Source organism: Vulpes lagopus, chromosome 7 (assembly GCF_018345385.1).
Source record: "Vulpes lagopus strain Blue_001 chromosome 7, ASM1834538v1, whole genome shotgun sequence".
Classification (NCBI taxonomy): Eukaryota; Metazoa; Chordata; class Mammalia; order Carnivora; family Canidae; genus Vulpes; species Vulpes lagopus.
The window spans coordinates 9,110,964-9,126,917 of NC_054830.1; the positions used below are offsets into that span (position 1 = coordinate 9,110,964).

General features: G+C 56.5%; 1 protein-coding gene across 1 annotated transcript; it reads left to right on the forward strand.

Moving 5' to 3' along the window:
- Window positions 1–803: 803 nt before the first annotated feature.
- On the forward strand, window positions 804–3,087 carry IER2 (immediate early response 2). The gene has a single exon (XM_041764030.1). The coding sequence runs from the start codon at window positions 1,434–1,436 to the stop codon at window positions 2,097–2,099; it is 666 nt and encodes a 221-aa protein (XP_041619964.1). The 5' UTR covers window positions 804–1,433; the 3' UTR covers window positions 2,100–3,087.
- Window positions 3,088–15,954: the final 12,867 nt, after the last annotated feature.

The window sequence follows — 15,954 nt, forward strand, 5'->3', positions numbered from 1 at the left end:
GGGCAGCCGGAAGCGCCTCGCGCGCCTGCCCTACGTCATCATACCCAAATTTAGTCGTGGAAGTCTGGCGCTTCCAGTGGCCGGAAGACTCTGCCCTCCTGTCGGCGGCTGGGGGAGGGGACGGAGGGGCAGAGAGGAGCCTTCCCTTAAAGGGCCCTTGCCACGAATGAATGGAGCTTAGGAATAATTTTGCATCTTGTTTTGGAGGAACTGGAAATAGGTTTTCTTGGAGCGATAGGGCGTAGCGGAGGGTGGGGCCGACGTTTTCTATCTGCTCTATCTCTGCGTTGCTCAGTTTACAGCTTTTATCCCTGCCTCGCTGCCCCGGGCGCAGAGGCGGAGCAGGGCCGTGTAGTCTTAGGGGGCGCTGCCACGTGTTCACGGGGACTGTCGTGTTCCCGGGTCCTCTGTTTTGCGAGTCTCCAGCCCACTCGTGGAGCTCGTGTAGAGGGAAACTGGGGGTGAAGGTGGTGTTCGGTGTGGAGCGCACGAATGGCAGCCCGGGCTGCGCTCGTGTCTGCACACATCGACTCCCCGTGGAACGGGCAGCTACGGCCCTGGAGCCAGCCGCGCTGCCCGCCGCCTCACCGCCTCCAGACAAGGGGACTGAGGAGGGCTGGCTTACGCTAGAGACGCAAGAGCTGGAGGCCCCAGTGACCCATTTATTCGTTTAGCAAATATTGAACAGCGTCACTCTGTCTCGATTTCCCCACCTGCAGAAATCAGGTGTAACAGTACCCTCCGCGGAGTGGAAATGAGGCATCAATGAGGTATTTAGTGAAGGAAAGCCCTTAACAGCGCCTGGCGGGTAGTGCTTAGTAAGCGTTAGCACGGTTATCCAACTAAAAAACATTAATAGGTTCTGATCCAAAAACCATTAATTAGACACCTGGTGGATGCTAGGAACTGTGGCCACGGAGGATGTGCCGGTTCGAACCCCGGTCTTCCCCCGTGCGAGGGGAAACTTGCCGCCTACAATCAGCTGGGGTTTCAGACGCAAGCACGTGGGTGGATTCGGACCCGCACCCGCGGCTCCCCTCGTCTGAGCCTGCGCACCGGCGCACGGAGGGCCCCGAGAAAGGAGACCACCCCGCGCGCTCCGCGTGGACTCGGGAACGCTCCCCCTCACTCCGACTCCCGTCCCTTCTCCCCCACTCGGTAAATTCCACCCTGTCGCTTTAAGGAGTGTCTCACCGCCGTGCGTTGGGAAGCCCGGATGCGGCTCTCTGATTGGGCGGGGCGTCTCGGTGACTTCACTCTCGGTACAAAAGGGCCCGGGTGGCGGGCGCCGGGGCAGAGCGTCCCAGCAGAGTCACGGCGTGGGCTGGCGTGAGTGGAGAAGCGTGAGCGAGCGCTTTGCCCGGAGTGCACCTGCTACCTGTCCTCCCCAGCCAGGGAGTCCCCGCCGCCCTCGCCCCTGCCGTCGAGCCGCCATGGAAGTGCAGAAGGAGGCACAACGCATCATGACTCTGTCGGTGTGGAAGATGTACCATTCGCGCATGCAGCGCGGTGGCCTGCGGCTGCACCGGAGTCTGCAGTTGTCGCTGGTCATGCGCAGCGCCCGGGAGCTCTACCTCTCGGCCAAGGTGGAAGCCCACGAGCCCGAGGTGCCCTTGCCGCCCGTCCGCTCCCCCGATCCTCGCCTGCACCAGTCGCGGGAAGCGGAAGCTGGAGCCGAGGCAGCGCCCCCCGACGGTGAGCCGACCTCCCCGGAGCCCATGGACACGCGGGAGGCGCCGCGAGCGGAGGAGACCCCAGCCCGCTGTGCCCCGCGCCCTACAAAAGTCAGCCGAAAGCGGCGCAACAGCAGCCTGAGTGACGGCGGGGACGTCGGACTGGTCCCAAGCAAGAAAGCCCGTCTGGAGGAGGAGGAGGAAGGAGCCTCCTCGGAGGTCCCTGACCGCCTGCAGCCACCTCCCGCGCAAGCGGAGGGCGCCTTCCCCAACCTGGCGCGCGTCCTACAGAGGCGCTTCTCTGGCCTCCTGAACTGCAGCCCCGCCGCCCCCCCGACGGCGCCGCCGGCGTGCGAGGCGAAGCCGGCCTGCCGCCCCGCGGACAGCATGCTGAACGTGCTCGTGCGGGCCGTGGTGGCTTTCTGAGGGTCCCCGAGCGGCGCCACCGGAGCCCAAGCGCGGGCCGAAGCGTCGGCCGGAGTGCGCAGACCCGAGGCGAGGCCCGCCCCCGGGGGAGCGCCCGCCGAAACCGTGGAGAGGAGCTGCCGCCCGGGCTGCTGAGGCCTAAAGAGGGACTCTGCCCCCGGGGAGCCGTCGCCGTCTGTGCGCAGCGGCGGCGCCGAGGAACCTGAGCCGGAGCGCGAGCGCCTTCCGCCGAGACCTGCTGCGCCCACAGGTGCTGTCTTAACGGACTGGGACGTGGACCTTTCCCTCTCCTTCTGGGACTGGGAGCAGGGAGGCTTGGTTCTTTCAACTCCTCAGGGTCGGACTTTAGTTTTTACTGGGAGCTGTGCTGCCCTTCCAAGGTTTTTCAATAGTTGGTGTTTGCATTTCCAACCTCAGAGGATTCCAGGCAGGCGCTCCCCTTCCCCCACCGGTGACATACTTGTGCAAGCGGTCATCGTTGCGTCATGGGGCAGACGTGGGAGCTTCCTGTTGCCTTGCGTGGGTGTGGGGCCTGGGAGGAGGGTCTGGGGTGTGGACCGCCCTGGGGAATGGGAGGAGGGCGTCCTGAGTCACCTCGCACCGCTTGCTGCGGGCTTGTGCCCCGCGCCCCTGCGCCTTCGGGTGCATAGCGGGGGGCTGATCTAATTTCAGGTTAAAATTTTTCTCATCTGGTGCGTTAGAGGTGGGAATATGTTCACGGTCTCAAGCGTGACCATCCCTCAGACACACAGACACAACCCAGACGATCCTGGTCTGAATCACAAAAATTGGGTGAGGGTGTTTGGAGCGCTGTAAGGCTGAGCTGGGACCAGTTGCTGGTGAGACTGGGCCAGCCCGGGGAGGGGAAGATTCTTGCCAGGGCGTTCTGAGGTCTGTTTACCTTTACTGTGGTGGATTCTGTTTAATTTCATCTATCTGGCCTTTTGCTGGAAACGCCAGATAGGAAAATAAAGAGCATTTGAATAAAGTCTTTGCGGCCCGTCTGGTTTTCTTCCCTGATGGGGGGATGGGCAGGGTTAAGGGGTCAGGAGCGGGCGGCGGCTTGCTGGGGCCCCAGAAACCGGTCTGACCGGCTATCACGTGGGCAGAGTGGGCGGGATGGGGCTGGGCCCCCTTTTCTTTGCCAGAGCATTTCCGTGCTGGGTGCCCTGGTATTCCGACTCCTTAAGCTCCCCCATATTTGGGAGTTTCTTAGAAATTCGAAAACTCCGGGGGTGGGGAGAGGTGGGCTTGAGATGTCTGGGGGAAATTGGGTGGGGACTTGGGAAAGATAGCAGATCTCCCCCCACACACCCCACTTGACCTACTGCATCCGCTTTGGCTGGGGCCCCACGGCTTGCGGGGGAACTGAGGTGAGCTTTGGAGGGCCTTTTACACCCCTGCTCTCATCTCTAGCGGTATAGTTGTGTGACTCAGACCGGGAAGTGAGTTCCCAGCCTCAGTTTCCTCATCTGCGAAGTGGGCCTCTAAACAGCTTTCCCGCGGGGCGACTGGAGATTTGGAAATGCCCGTGAGAGCCCTCGTTATTGGATTTGGCTCCATTCCAGCTCCATGTTAGTCACCCCAGAGGAGAAACGCTCATCATTTACCCTCCGCTGATGTAGGAGAGGGGCCGCAAGGCGTTGCGCCGGGGCGGGTGGCGGGGTAGCCGTGGGAAGGACAAAGGAGCCGCAGGTGCGGGCCGCCAGGGCGGCGGGAGGCCCCGGGAAAGCCGCCGCCCCGCCTCCAGACGGCTGGCTCCGGCGCTCGGGCCTCCCGCGCCCCGGGGGGACCTGACCCCGAGGCCCCAGGGTGGAAGGAGGAGGAGGGTGCGGTGGCGGGCGGACCCGCCCAGAACGCCCGCCTCCGGCTCTCCTCCGGCTGCATCCACCCACCCCCACCCCTGCCTCCCCGCCTCCCTCAGGGTTCCCCCGGGGAAATCTAGCCTCGCCCGCCTCCTCGGCCACCTGATTCTTTCCTGGGAAACGGGAGACTTTAGTGCCACCCACCCGGGGTCCTGACCCATAACTCCCCAGTGGGACGTGGGCGGGGGAGAGCCCCACACCCCAGCAGCAGTTCAGTGCGTTCGCGTGGGAGCTACTCCCCCGAGAACAGAGCCCGCCCCGGGAAGTCCCTGGCGGCTGGGGAGGGGGCCCTCACTGCGCATCCTGTCGCAGGAACCTCCTGGCCCTTCCTTCCTCCGGGGAAAAGGCCTGGCCATCCCCGCCCCTGCCTCCCCGGGGGTTTCCGGGCTGGGGGCTGGAGGTGATGTGGTGGGAGACCGGAGAAGCACCCCCACACACACGCACCCCTTTAAGATACACCCCTTCCCTCCGCCCCCCCCCCCCCCATTTCACCATTCAGAGTAGGCAACATTGAAAATTTGTCACAATAACCAAACTCTGATGAGGTTTGGAGTTTTCACACCTTTACATGGCATTGGATTATTGGGACAGGCCCTCTGGGGAGTGATGGGTGGGCCAGGAGCTTTGAAAACTAAAAATGTCACATGTCCCTTGACCAGTGGATTCTCCCGGGAGTCTCAGGCCTGCACCAGGATGTTTGCTACAGCGCTGCACAAACTGGCACAATTTGGAAATGACCTACATGCCCATCCAACCTGACTGGTCTGGTGGAATGTGACTACCCATGCCTCCCCAGAAAATAAATGGCCCGAGTAGGACAGGTCTACATACCCTGGCAACCTCAGAACCATGATGCCCAGTGACAAAGACCAGATGTGGAAGTTGGGTCAGAACAGATTCCGGAGCCAGACTACCAGCTCTACTTGCCAGCTGTGCAGCTCTGAGCGAGTTACTTCACCTCTCTGGGCCTGTTTCCCTGGCTGTAAATTGTGGACAGTAACAGTCCCTACCTCTCAGGTTCATTGTGAAGAGGAAGTGAGACGATAGGTATAAAGTGCTTAGTGGAACGCCTGGGCACACCGGAAGTGTTATTTTCTTATTGTTAGAACCCTTGATGATAACAGCACCGGCCATTTAGAAGCCCATAGAGCAGGACACCTGGATGGCTCAGCGGTTGAGCGTCTGCCTTCGGCTCAGGGCCTGATTCCAGGGTCCTGGGATCGAATCCCTGCATCAGGCTCCCTACAGGGAGCCTGCTTCTCCCTCTGCCTATGTCTCTGTGTCTCTCGTGAAAAAATAAAATCTAAAAAAAAAAACAGCACATACAGCGAGACAAGCATGTATGTAACATGTATACAGATGCCGTGCTTATCCCAGAGAGCTGGGAAAAAAAGTTCCTCCAGTAGCTGGGTGTGAAGGGGGACAAGCTCCCCTCTCAGGTCGTGTTTGGCCTCATCCTAGTGATTTGACAGGGTTGACTCTTCCCTCCTCTAGGCCCCCACACTTCCGGTTTCCTCCCAGCCTCTGTCCACACTCACCCCTTTGAAGGTAGTCTCATTCAGTCTTAGGGCTCTAAATGCCAGTCTGTACTGACTCCCATATTTTGTTCTCCATCCTGACCCCCTCCCTCGCCCCCAGACTGTCTGAGCCCCCTCCCTATGTCAACTTGTGGGGCACTAAGATATTCCAAACAGAACAGGACCCTCAGAGAGTTCTTGCTGTTCTCTGTCAGCTTCTCAACTGAGGAATCCTCCTTGAATCCTTTTTTCCTCCTTCCCTCGCACAGCATGCAGTCACGGGTGCCATCAACTTGACCTCTCATTCCACTCCACTCTCCCCACCATCAAGACTCCCGTCTTTAGTGTGAGCTGCCATCACTTCTCACCCGGATCAAGGCCCAGGCTTCCTCCCAGCCCTTGCTCCTGCCACAATCTAATCTACACGGCCCCTCCACAGATTTTATAAAATGCAGATTGGATAATTTCACTCTCCAGCCCCACCCCCCCCCTTCATCCACAGTAGCCTCCTTCCCACTTGGAGAACAGACCAAGGATGTTCCAGCCCACGGCCTTTGCACTTGCTGCTCCTTCTGCCAGCAATGCTCTTCTCCCAGACACTCATCCTCACTTTCTTTGGATTTCGGCTGAAATGTCACCTCCTCGGAGCGGTCTTCTTTGGCCACCTGATCTAAAATAGCTCCCTTTTCTGCCACTCAGCCCTTTTGGCCCTCTTTTTGGCCTTCCTTAGAACACTCCTCACTATCTCAAAGGGTAAATTTATGTTCTAGTTAGCATCTGTGCCCTCATGCGAATATCACTTGCACAAATGTCCAACACAGGCCTGAAAGAGGGAATGAGGCTGTCTGGGGTAGGCAAGTGCTAAGAGCTTAATATTTATTGTCTCATTTACTCAGTGGCTTCTTGTGACTCTTAGAATTTCCAACATTTGACAGGATTTCTGTCATATCTGCGTAAGGACTGTACTATTATTTATCTAAAAACTTTTCTTAATGTAACTCACTTGTTAATCACTAACCATACTTAGAAGGTAACAGTTAATAAAAGTTACAGTGAAAACAAAACAATGTCATAAGATCCTGCTGAAACAGTAGCCAGTATGAGGGTCCTCACAGCTTTATTAATTAGGAAGGGAGATTATCAAGAGTTAGAGACACATTATTACCATAGCAAGAGGCCTATGACTAGGTGAAGACTGAAATCTAAAAAGAGAAATGGAGAGGTTCATTGTCATATTTAAATATCAGCGCTAAGTCACTTTGCTCACTGTTTCGGAGTTAGGAAAATTCTGCTTCTAGAAGAGAGACAAAGCTACAAATGTCCCCCATTTTGGGCCTCTGTTTACTGACACTCCGACCAAGAGGTACTTAAAAAAAAATTTTTTTTTTCTTTTAATAGTAGCCCAGTTGCAGTTTTATATTTGTTTCTGGGGTTGTCTCTTCTAGCCTATGGCCTCCATGCGATGGCAGAAACGAGTCCAGCAGGTGCTCTGCTAAGTGGTTTTTGTGAATGGATGATGCATTTGCAACTCTCCTTTGAGATCGCTTCTTTGATCCACTTTTTACGGATCGGGAAACTGAGGCCAGAGAGGATCGCCCTGCCGGAGAGCAAGCAGAGCCGGCTCTCGCCGTGCCCGCCGTCCGGAGATCCCCTCCCCTCTCCGCTGTGCCGGACCGGCGCCCCGCTGGGAAAGGGCAGGGCCCCAGAAGCAGCACCCAGACCGGTTTGCCGAGTTCCGGGAACCTGGGCGAGGTCCGCGCGTCCGAGACGGTGGAGACGCAGCTCTTGGCCAGGCGAGGCGAGGACCGGACTTGATCTTCGCGAGGAAATTTGAGTCCGGGGCCAGGCGCTCGGGGTCTGTAACTAGCCGCAGCGCGGGGCGGAGCCGTCTGGGTGTCAATCGCGGGCGGGGGCGGGACCCACGAGCCTCGCGCTCTCCTCTGCGCCCCACCCCTGCGCGCGGCACCCAGTGACTTCCAAGAACTCCCAGGGTCGCGTGCAGCCCGGGCCACGCCCCTCGCCCCCAAACTGGTCCCTTCTGGATCCCGCCCCGGCCCTGCGCACGTGGCCCCCCACCCCCGAGCTCTCCCCGGGGATGCGGGGGAGGGACTTGGGGGGCCGCGCCGGAAGGCGGAGGCCGCGGGCCCGCTCGCAATCAGGTAAATTGCGGAAAAAGTCGAAGGGGAAATGGGTATTGCCAGAGTTTGGGGCCCACGCCGTTCACGGTGGTCGTGGGGGCTGCTGGAACCCCCGTGTGCCCGGAGGAGCTCAGATCCACACCTTCCCCACCTGCGCCCAGAGTTCCTGAGGCTCAGCCTAGGGCTAAGTTCCGCCCACTGCTGTGTTAAGGGGAGTTTGGGTCTCCCCACGTTTTTGTCCAGGTGAGCCGAGCCCAAGGCCTGAGGCCCTCCACCTACTTGTCCGGGCTTGAGACCTCCCTACGCCCACGCCCACCTCCCTGCCTGACCTTTTTTTTTCTTTTTTTTAAGATTTTGATTATTCGTGAGAGACAGAGAGGCAGAGACGTCTGCAGACAGAGAAGCAGGCTCCCTGCCGGGAGCCCAATGCAGGCCCCGATCCCAAGACCGCGGGATCACGACCTGAGTCAAAGGCAGACGCTAACCACTGAGCCACCCAGGCGTCCCCCTGCCTGACCCTTTTTAACGTAGCCCTTCTCAGCAGAAATATCCCTGGGCAGCCCCCCCCCCCCCGCCCCCTTTTTAGTTCTCCAGCCTTCCAACGTGCGGGGCCGCAGCACATTGTTGACTCTGGGTTAAGAAAATGATCCCAACATTCACTGCCCCTCCTTCCCCTCCCCTCAACCCCTCAGCTCCTTCCTGCACCTAGGCGGCTCCCCTGGCCCCCTGGGGACCTGCCTTCCCCCCCTGCCACCGACTGGCACCAATTAATTTCCTCCTCAGCCGGTCCACCCACATCTGGTGGCCAGCTGCTCGCCCTGGCCCTGCCCGCCCCCAGGGTCTCCCAGGGAATTGCTAACAGCTCCCCTCCTCCCTGCGCCCCTCAAGCCCTGACGCCCCACCAAAGCACACTCTTCCCCCCTCCCCCACCAGAGTCTGCTAATCGGAAAAAGCTGACAGTTAGGACCTGGAGAAGAGAAGATCTGAAATCAGATGGAGGAGGGGTGGGGTGTGAAACTTTCTGAACCAGAGACGGGGGTGGGGTGGTGGCGTGGAGGGAGGGGGGAAGGCAAGAGCTTAAGTTGTACCTAAAGGCTCGAGATCAAAGTTTTCTGGCTTCCAGATGGGGACTGCAGGGAGGGCTGCCCCCACCCAGGGGCGGGCAAGGCTGAGCACCCCCCTTCCTCGGAAACCCCCTGAGACGTGGCGGCGGTGACAGCTGTGCCCCAGCCCGCGCCCGGCGGGCTTCCTTTTCCTGTGCTCACTCTCCCCGACAGGCTGGCCAGCAGCCTGGAGACACCGGTCAGGCCCTTTTGAAGGGGCTCCCCAGAGGGTCTTCCTGGATGAGGGGGAGGGGACTGGCTGAGAACAATGGGCTTCTGTAGCCGCAGGACGCCAGGCGCTTCCTGTTAACCCTTCCCTCGGGTTGCAAGGTTGCAGCTTCGGGGAGCATCTCAGAGGCCTGGACTGTGCAGGGGGACAGAGAGGGGATTGGCAAAGTAAGCAGACGTGCAACTCTTTTTCTCCTGTGGCGGGTTTTGTTTTCAAAAGTGATCAGAAACCGTGAGCTGAATGCAGACCTTACCTTCCTCGATGGACTCGCAGAGTCTGGTTCTTTGCTTTCTGCTGAGCTGAGGGGCTGTACAGCCTGGGGACAGGGAGAGGCCTCCTTTGGGAGAATCCACGCTCAGCAGTGAGAAATCCCAGGATCTCTGGGGGTGGGCTTGGCTGGCCTGAGGGACCCAGGTGAATCCAAGATCCAGCTATATTTGCTGGATTAGTTGTTTCCTGCCAGATTAGCTGGAGGCCACATCCCCTGAGCGAGTCCTTGGGTGGTCTGGGCCTCAGTTTCCCTGTTTGGCAAGTTCTCCCATGGGCCTGAGAGGAGCACCGCCCAGAACGACCTGAGCTGGGGGTCTTGGAAACCTTTTGCTGTCCCTTGGAGCCCTAGGAAGCCACGCTGGGGAATTAGCTGCTCTGTTAATTGGAGGATTCCTGCAAAGTCCCTACTGTTTACAGAGCTAGCCTGAGAAGCTCCCCCTCAAGAGATTCTGTGAACCTCTATGAGCCTCTGAGGGCCCCTGGAGACTCAGCATCCGGCCCTGAAGGCTTTTGGGTAGTTACAGACCAGATAACATGCCCTGTTTTAAGAAGAGACTACATACATAGATGCCTCCCACCAGCCAGGTACTGTGCTTGGCTCCTCTCCCATATTCACTTACTCCTCGCTACAAGCCTAGGTCAGAATTAAAGTAGACACTTTCCCTGGTTCCATTTTACAGATAAGAGGATTGAGGCACGGAGCAAATGTGTGTCTAGTAAAACAAAGTCCATTGTTTTTCTTTCTCTCCTGGATTGAGGTGGGGGTGGGCAGGGGTTAGGTAGCTTGTCCACACCACTGGACTGTTGCTTGTGTATATCCAGCAGCTTATCTTCCGTTCACCGATAAGGAAAGAGAACCCAGGGGTGTGAGAGTCACGTACCCCACATCTCACTGCCACCCCGGGCAGCCTTTTTCTCTCTCCTTCCATCCTCAGCAGAGGGCCCACCAGGTTTGCCCACCAAATGCCCTCTTCAGTTTTTAAGGGCCACTTGCTGGGTGACTTTGTACCACCTTTTCTCCCCCTTCGGACAGTGAGAACCTTCCCAAGGGCAAATATGTACACACTCAACCCGAGGACTTGAGGAGGACAAAGTAGGTTTTGGGGTTTTTTGTTGTTGTTGTTTTGTTTTTTGGGGTTTTTTTTCCTGTTGTTTTTGATAATCAATATTTACTGAGCAAAACCAAACTTCTAGACTGGAAAGGCCCCCTTGCTGGTGTCTGGAACAGGAAGTGGCTCACTGCTTTTGCCTTTCAGACCGGAGGGCAGGCGGAGGAGGGCCTGCTGGAGGCCCAGCAGCTGGGGTTGGGGCTGCTCTGGGGTTTGGGCCCCAGGCCAGCCTACCGCCAACCAGCCTCCACCTGAGGCCCCCTTACCCCCCCCTCCTTCTCTCCCATCTGTGGCCCGCCCTTCCGGAATGAACCTTGTCCTGGCTGCTGGCCACCAGGAAGGCAAAGCAAGCCTGCAATTACTCACTGCTGGGTCCCTGCAGGCTGCAGCTCTCAGGCTCCTGGGGTGAGGGTGGGTGGTGCCTTGAGGCCCTTTCCCTCTCAGGCTCCACGTGGGGGTGGCGGCTGGAGTCTGCAGCACTGAGTTCCATGTAGCCCCCAGCCACCCTCGAACTCCCCACAGACACTGCCTTAGCAGCAGATCCTGGAATTTTCGCAGTGCTCTCCTGTCCTTTGGACAAGGCCTTCTTTTCTGAGAGGGGTGGGTGTGAAGCCAGTTCTGAGGACAGCTGAGAAACGGGCTGCGAGAAGGGGACTTCGCAGGGACCAGCAGAGCTCTCCTTTCAGCCCGGGGTCTTCTCTCACTGCTTTGCTTTGCTTTGCTTTGCTTTGCTTTGCTTTGCTTTGCTTTGCTTTGCTTCTGTGGCTGCTGTGAGACGAGGCTGCCCTTGGCAAGGGAGGGCCCTGGGGGACGCCGTGTGCATCAGCGGCCTCTTCTGTGTCTTCCAGTGCAGCCTGGGCCTCATCCTATTTGCGCGTGCCTCCTTCCTTTCTCCTCGGGCTTGTCCCGCTTTCTCCGGGCTCTCAGGCGGTCCACGCTCCCAGCAGTTCCACTGTCAGGCTGGGAAGGCCGGAGCCAGGATCCATCCCCGGGGCCCTGTCTCAAGCTTGGACCTGGGTTTCTGGTCAGAGGGGGAGGGTGGGCTCAGTCTCCTCAAACCAGGAGCTCAGTCTAGGCTCTGTGGCTTCCATATACACAGACACGCTCACACACAGACACACACCCCTGTACACACACACACACACACACACACACACACACACACACACACGGCTCCTGAGCATTCTCTGCCCCTGATTGTCCTGGATTGGCCTTGTGTGCCTGTTCCCTCCTGTCAGTGACTTCCCCCTCTCCTTGCAGCTGGTCTTTACATTCTAGAAAGCTGGGAGGGGGCGGGGAAGTTCCTCAGAATGCTCCTGCCAGCCACACTCCAGGGTTGGCCAGGCCTCACGCACGCACAGAGCCATATGCTTCCCGCTTGGTGCTTGTGGCCAGCGTGAATCCTCCCTGAAACCTTCTCCTCAGCTCTCTTGCACCTGAGCCCATCCTGTTCGGTTGCCATGGCATCCACGGAACCCAGAAGCCAGATGGTCTTGTGTCCCCTAATGCCCCTTCCGGGCTCAGGCACTTTGAGCTCAGCACCCCTCTGTCCTCAGCACGCGTCGAGGCTCTGTGCCCGGTGGCTCATCTTTTCCCCTGGTGACTCCTGAGTCAGGCAACAACAGCACTTGTCCAAATTCAGCTCATAGTGTCAGGTTTTTGTTTTCTGGTTTTGTTTTTAAAGTAAGCTTCACACTCAGGGCACCTGGATGGCTCAGTCTGTTAAGCGTCTGCCTTCAGCTCAGGTCTTGATCCTGAGGTCCTGGGATCGAGCCCCAGCATTGGGCTCCCTGCTCAGCGGGGAGCCTGCTTCTTCCTCTCCCTCTGGTGCGCCCCCTGCTTGTGTTCTCTCTCTCTTTCTGTCAAATAAATAAATAAAATCATAAAAAAAATAAAGTAAGTAAGCTCTACACAGCATAGGGCTTGAACTCACAACGCCAGGGGCCCCGTGACAAGTGTCCAATTTGAATTCTAGTTTATGTATGGGACCTGGAGCCTAAGGTCTTAAGAATGACAACATGGGTGCCTGGCTAGCTCTGTCGGTAGGGCACACACTCTTAAGCTCAGGGTCATGAGTTTGAATGCCACGTTGGACATAGAGATTACTTAAAAAAAAAAAAAAGAATGACAATGATCATAGAAACCAGTGCTTATTAGTTCAAGTACTTCACTCATGGAGTCTTCACCATTGACGTGAGTTATGATGGCCTTCTCCTCATTTCACATTGAGGAAACTGAGGCTCCATGTGGGGAGATAACTTTCCTACTATTTACAGTCTTTATAGCTAAAAAGTACCATAGCCTGGATGTGAACCCAGGCATTTGGCAGTGTTTCTTGACTTTTACAGCTGGATGGTTCCCTGTGGTGGGGCTGCCTTGTGCATCAGCGGATGTTGGGCGTCAGTACTGGCCTCCCCCCCAACCCCCCGCCAGGTACCAGCAGTGGTAGCAATAAAAAATATAGGTGTGGCTGACCGTTGGGGTGGAGTGGGTGAGGGGTAGGCTCACCACCGCCATCCACCGCCCTGCCTCTCCACACATGTCCCTCTGCAAAGCATCACTGTGTGTGTGTGTGTGTGTGTGTGTGTGTGTGTGTGTGTGTGGTGTGTCTTTTCCCAAGTATGGTATAGAGTATAGGCTGCGGCCTTGGCTTGAGTCCTGGAGATGGAGGTGATTGGCAGGTCCTGGCATGTTGGGGCCGGTCAGCAGGGTCACCTTTCTAGGCCACATCCCTCTCCCTGGAGGGAGGGGTGCCGGCTCCTAGCCCCTGGTGGACTTGCCCAAGTGGTGGTGGCTTGAGCATCCACCAGTGCCCAGGTGGGTGGAGACAGGCAGCCCTTCCTTCCTGGTTCCCAGGGGTGGGCGGTGGCGGCAGCAGCTGCCCAGGATTCAGAGGGCGTGGGGAGCCCCGACCTGGCCTCTGGATTTACTGAGTGGGTGCCGGGGTGTGTGCTCTGAGACCCAAGGCCCTTGTGGGTGCGGAGGAGAAACCAGAGGCTAAAGTAGGTCTCCCCGCCCTCCTGCCTGCCACCCTGATGGCCCACCCAGCCCTGGCTGCATGCCAGGAATGCCGGCATGGTGACTCACAGAACTGCTGGGAGAAGCACCGGGCAGGGTGGGGGGATCCCCCTCCTTCTCCGTTTTCCCAGCATCCCCATCATGACCAGGACCCTTGAGGCATCTCTGACTAGTCACACTGGCTCTCTCCCCCCTCCTCTTCCTCTCCCTGTGTGCCCCCCAACCTCCCAGCTGGAGTTTTGTTCTCCACATCATGCTAGGGCAGAAAGGCGGAAACGAACGTGGGGCCATGGGGCGTGGAAATATCTCTGAGGTTGGAATATATTTAGGCCTGGACGAGAGAGTGTGCATGGTAGAGAGCAGACCTCAGCGTTGGCCTGGCCTGGCCTGGGCTGGGGGTGGGCACCCGAGGAGTGAGGCCCCCGGCCCTGAGCCAGTGCAGGAGGATTCTATCTTCTCTCTCTCTCTCTCTCTCTTTTTTTAAAGATTTTATTTATTCATGAGACACACACACACACACACACACAGGCAGAGACACAGGCAGAGGGAGAAGTAGGTTCCATGCTGGGAGCCCGACATGGGACTTGATCCTGGGCCGCCAGGATCAGGCCCTGGTCTCCAGGGTCAGGCCCTGGGATGAAGACAGAGACGCTAAACTGCTGAGCCATCCCGGCTGCGTCTTCTTCTCTTCTTCTCTTCTCTTCTCTTCTCTTCTCTTCTCTTCTCTTCTCTTCTCTTCTCTTCTCTTCTCTCTTCTCTTCTTTCTTCTTTCTTTCTTTCTTTCTTTCTTTCTTCTTTCTTTCTTTCTTCTTTCTCTTCTCTTCTTTCTTCTTTCTTTCTTTCTTTCTTTCTTTCTTTCTTTCTTTCTTTCTTTCTTTCTTTCTTTCTTTCTTTCTTTTCTTTCTTTCTTGATTTTATTTATTCATGAGAGACAAAGGCAGAGTCCTAGGCAGAGGGAGAAGCAGGCTCCCTGCAGGGAGCCCGATGTGGGACTGGATCCTGGGTCTCCAGAAACATGCCCTGAGCCAAAGGCAGATACTCAATCGCTGAGCCACCCAGGTGTTCCTTGCCCTCTTCTCTTTCTTAAAGACAGAGCTTCCCAGTTTCCCAGGGGGAGAAAAGAGAAAGAGTGGGAGGAACCAGAGGAGGCTCTAAAAGAGCAGGCTTGCCCTGCACAGTGCCAGACAAGGTCATTTACAGCTGAAAACCCTTGAGGCTCAGAGAGGTTAATTGACTTTCCTGAGGTTGCTCAGGAAAGAAGTAAAGGTACCAGGGTCTGCCTGCTGGCCAGCTGGCTGCCAAGACTGGCATGCTGTTGCCATTTGGATGCCTGCATCCGGGCGTCCGTGGAGCAGCTTTGCCCGTGGCCTAGCCTGTCCAGAGGTACGACGTGTAGGAGAGCAAGCACACTGGACCAGGATCTCCCAGCCACAGCCTGCCAGCCATAGTCCCTCATCCTCTGCACAACCCTCAGCTTCAGAATGGTTTTTACAGTATTAAACAGATGAAAATGAAAGAAAAAGAATATTCCATGGAACATAAAAATCATATGAAATTAAGTTTTAGCAGGCATGACTTATGTGTATACAGTCATGCCCATTCACGTCCACATTGTCTATGGATTTTTTTTTGAGTTAAAATATACATAAAAATTTTACCATCTTAACCATTTTTTAAAGATTTTATATTATTTTAAATATTTTATTTATTTATTCATGAGACACACACACACACACACACACAGAGGCAGAGACACAGGCAGAGGGAGAAGCAGGCTTCCTACGGGGAGCCTGATGTGGGACTCGATCCCAGGACCCTGGAATCATGACCTGAGCAGAAGGCAGATGCTCAACCACAGAGCCACCCAGGCACCCCTAAAATATTTTATTTTATTTGACAGGGAGAGAGTGCACAAGCCGGGGGAGTGGCAGGCAGAGGGAGAAGCAGAGTCTCCTCAGCAGGAAGCCCGAAATAGGGCTTAATCCCAGGATCCCGGGATCCTGGGATCATGACCTGAGCTGAAAGCAGATGCCCAACTGACTAAGCCATCCAGGACCCCCTCCCCCCATTTTAACTATTTTTAAGTGTACAGATCAGTAGTATTAAGTACATTTACATTGTTGTGCAGCCATTCCCATCATCCATCTTCAGAATTCTTGTAAATCTGAAACACTGTTCCCATTAAACACTGACTCCCTATTCTCCTCCCCCAGCCCCTGGCACCCACCACCCCACTTTCTGTCTCTATGGATTTGGCTCCTCTAGGGACCTCATATGTAGTGGAATCAGACGGTATTTGTCTTTCTGTGACTGGCTTATTTCACTCAGCATCATCTTAAGATTCACCCACATTGCAGTGGTGTCAAAATCTCCTTCCTTTGTAAGGCTGGATAATATTCCCTTATATGGATGGACCACATTCGCCTATCCATGAGTTTGTGGATGGACACTTGCATCCCCTCCACATTTTAGCTGTTGTGAATAATGTTACTGTGAACATAGGTGTACAGATATCTCTTTAAGACCCTACTTTCAGGGACACATGGGTGGCTCAGTGGTTGAGCATCTGCCTTCTGCTCAGGTCATGGTTCCGGGGTCCTGGGATG

What these genes read in the sequence shown, in the direction of transcription:
- IER2 (XM_041764030.1), top strand. Translation starts at nt 1,434, where the DNA reads ATGGAAGTGCAGAAGGAGGCACAACGCATCATGACTCTGTCGGTGTGG.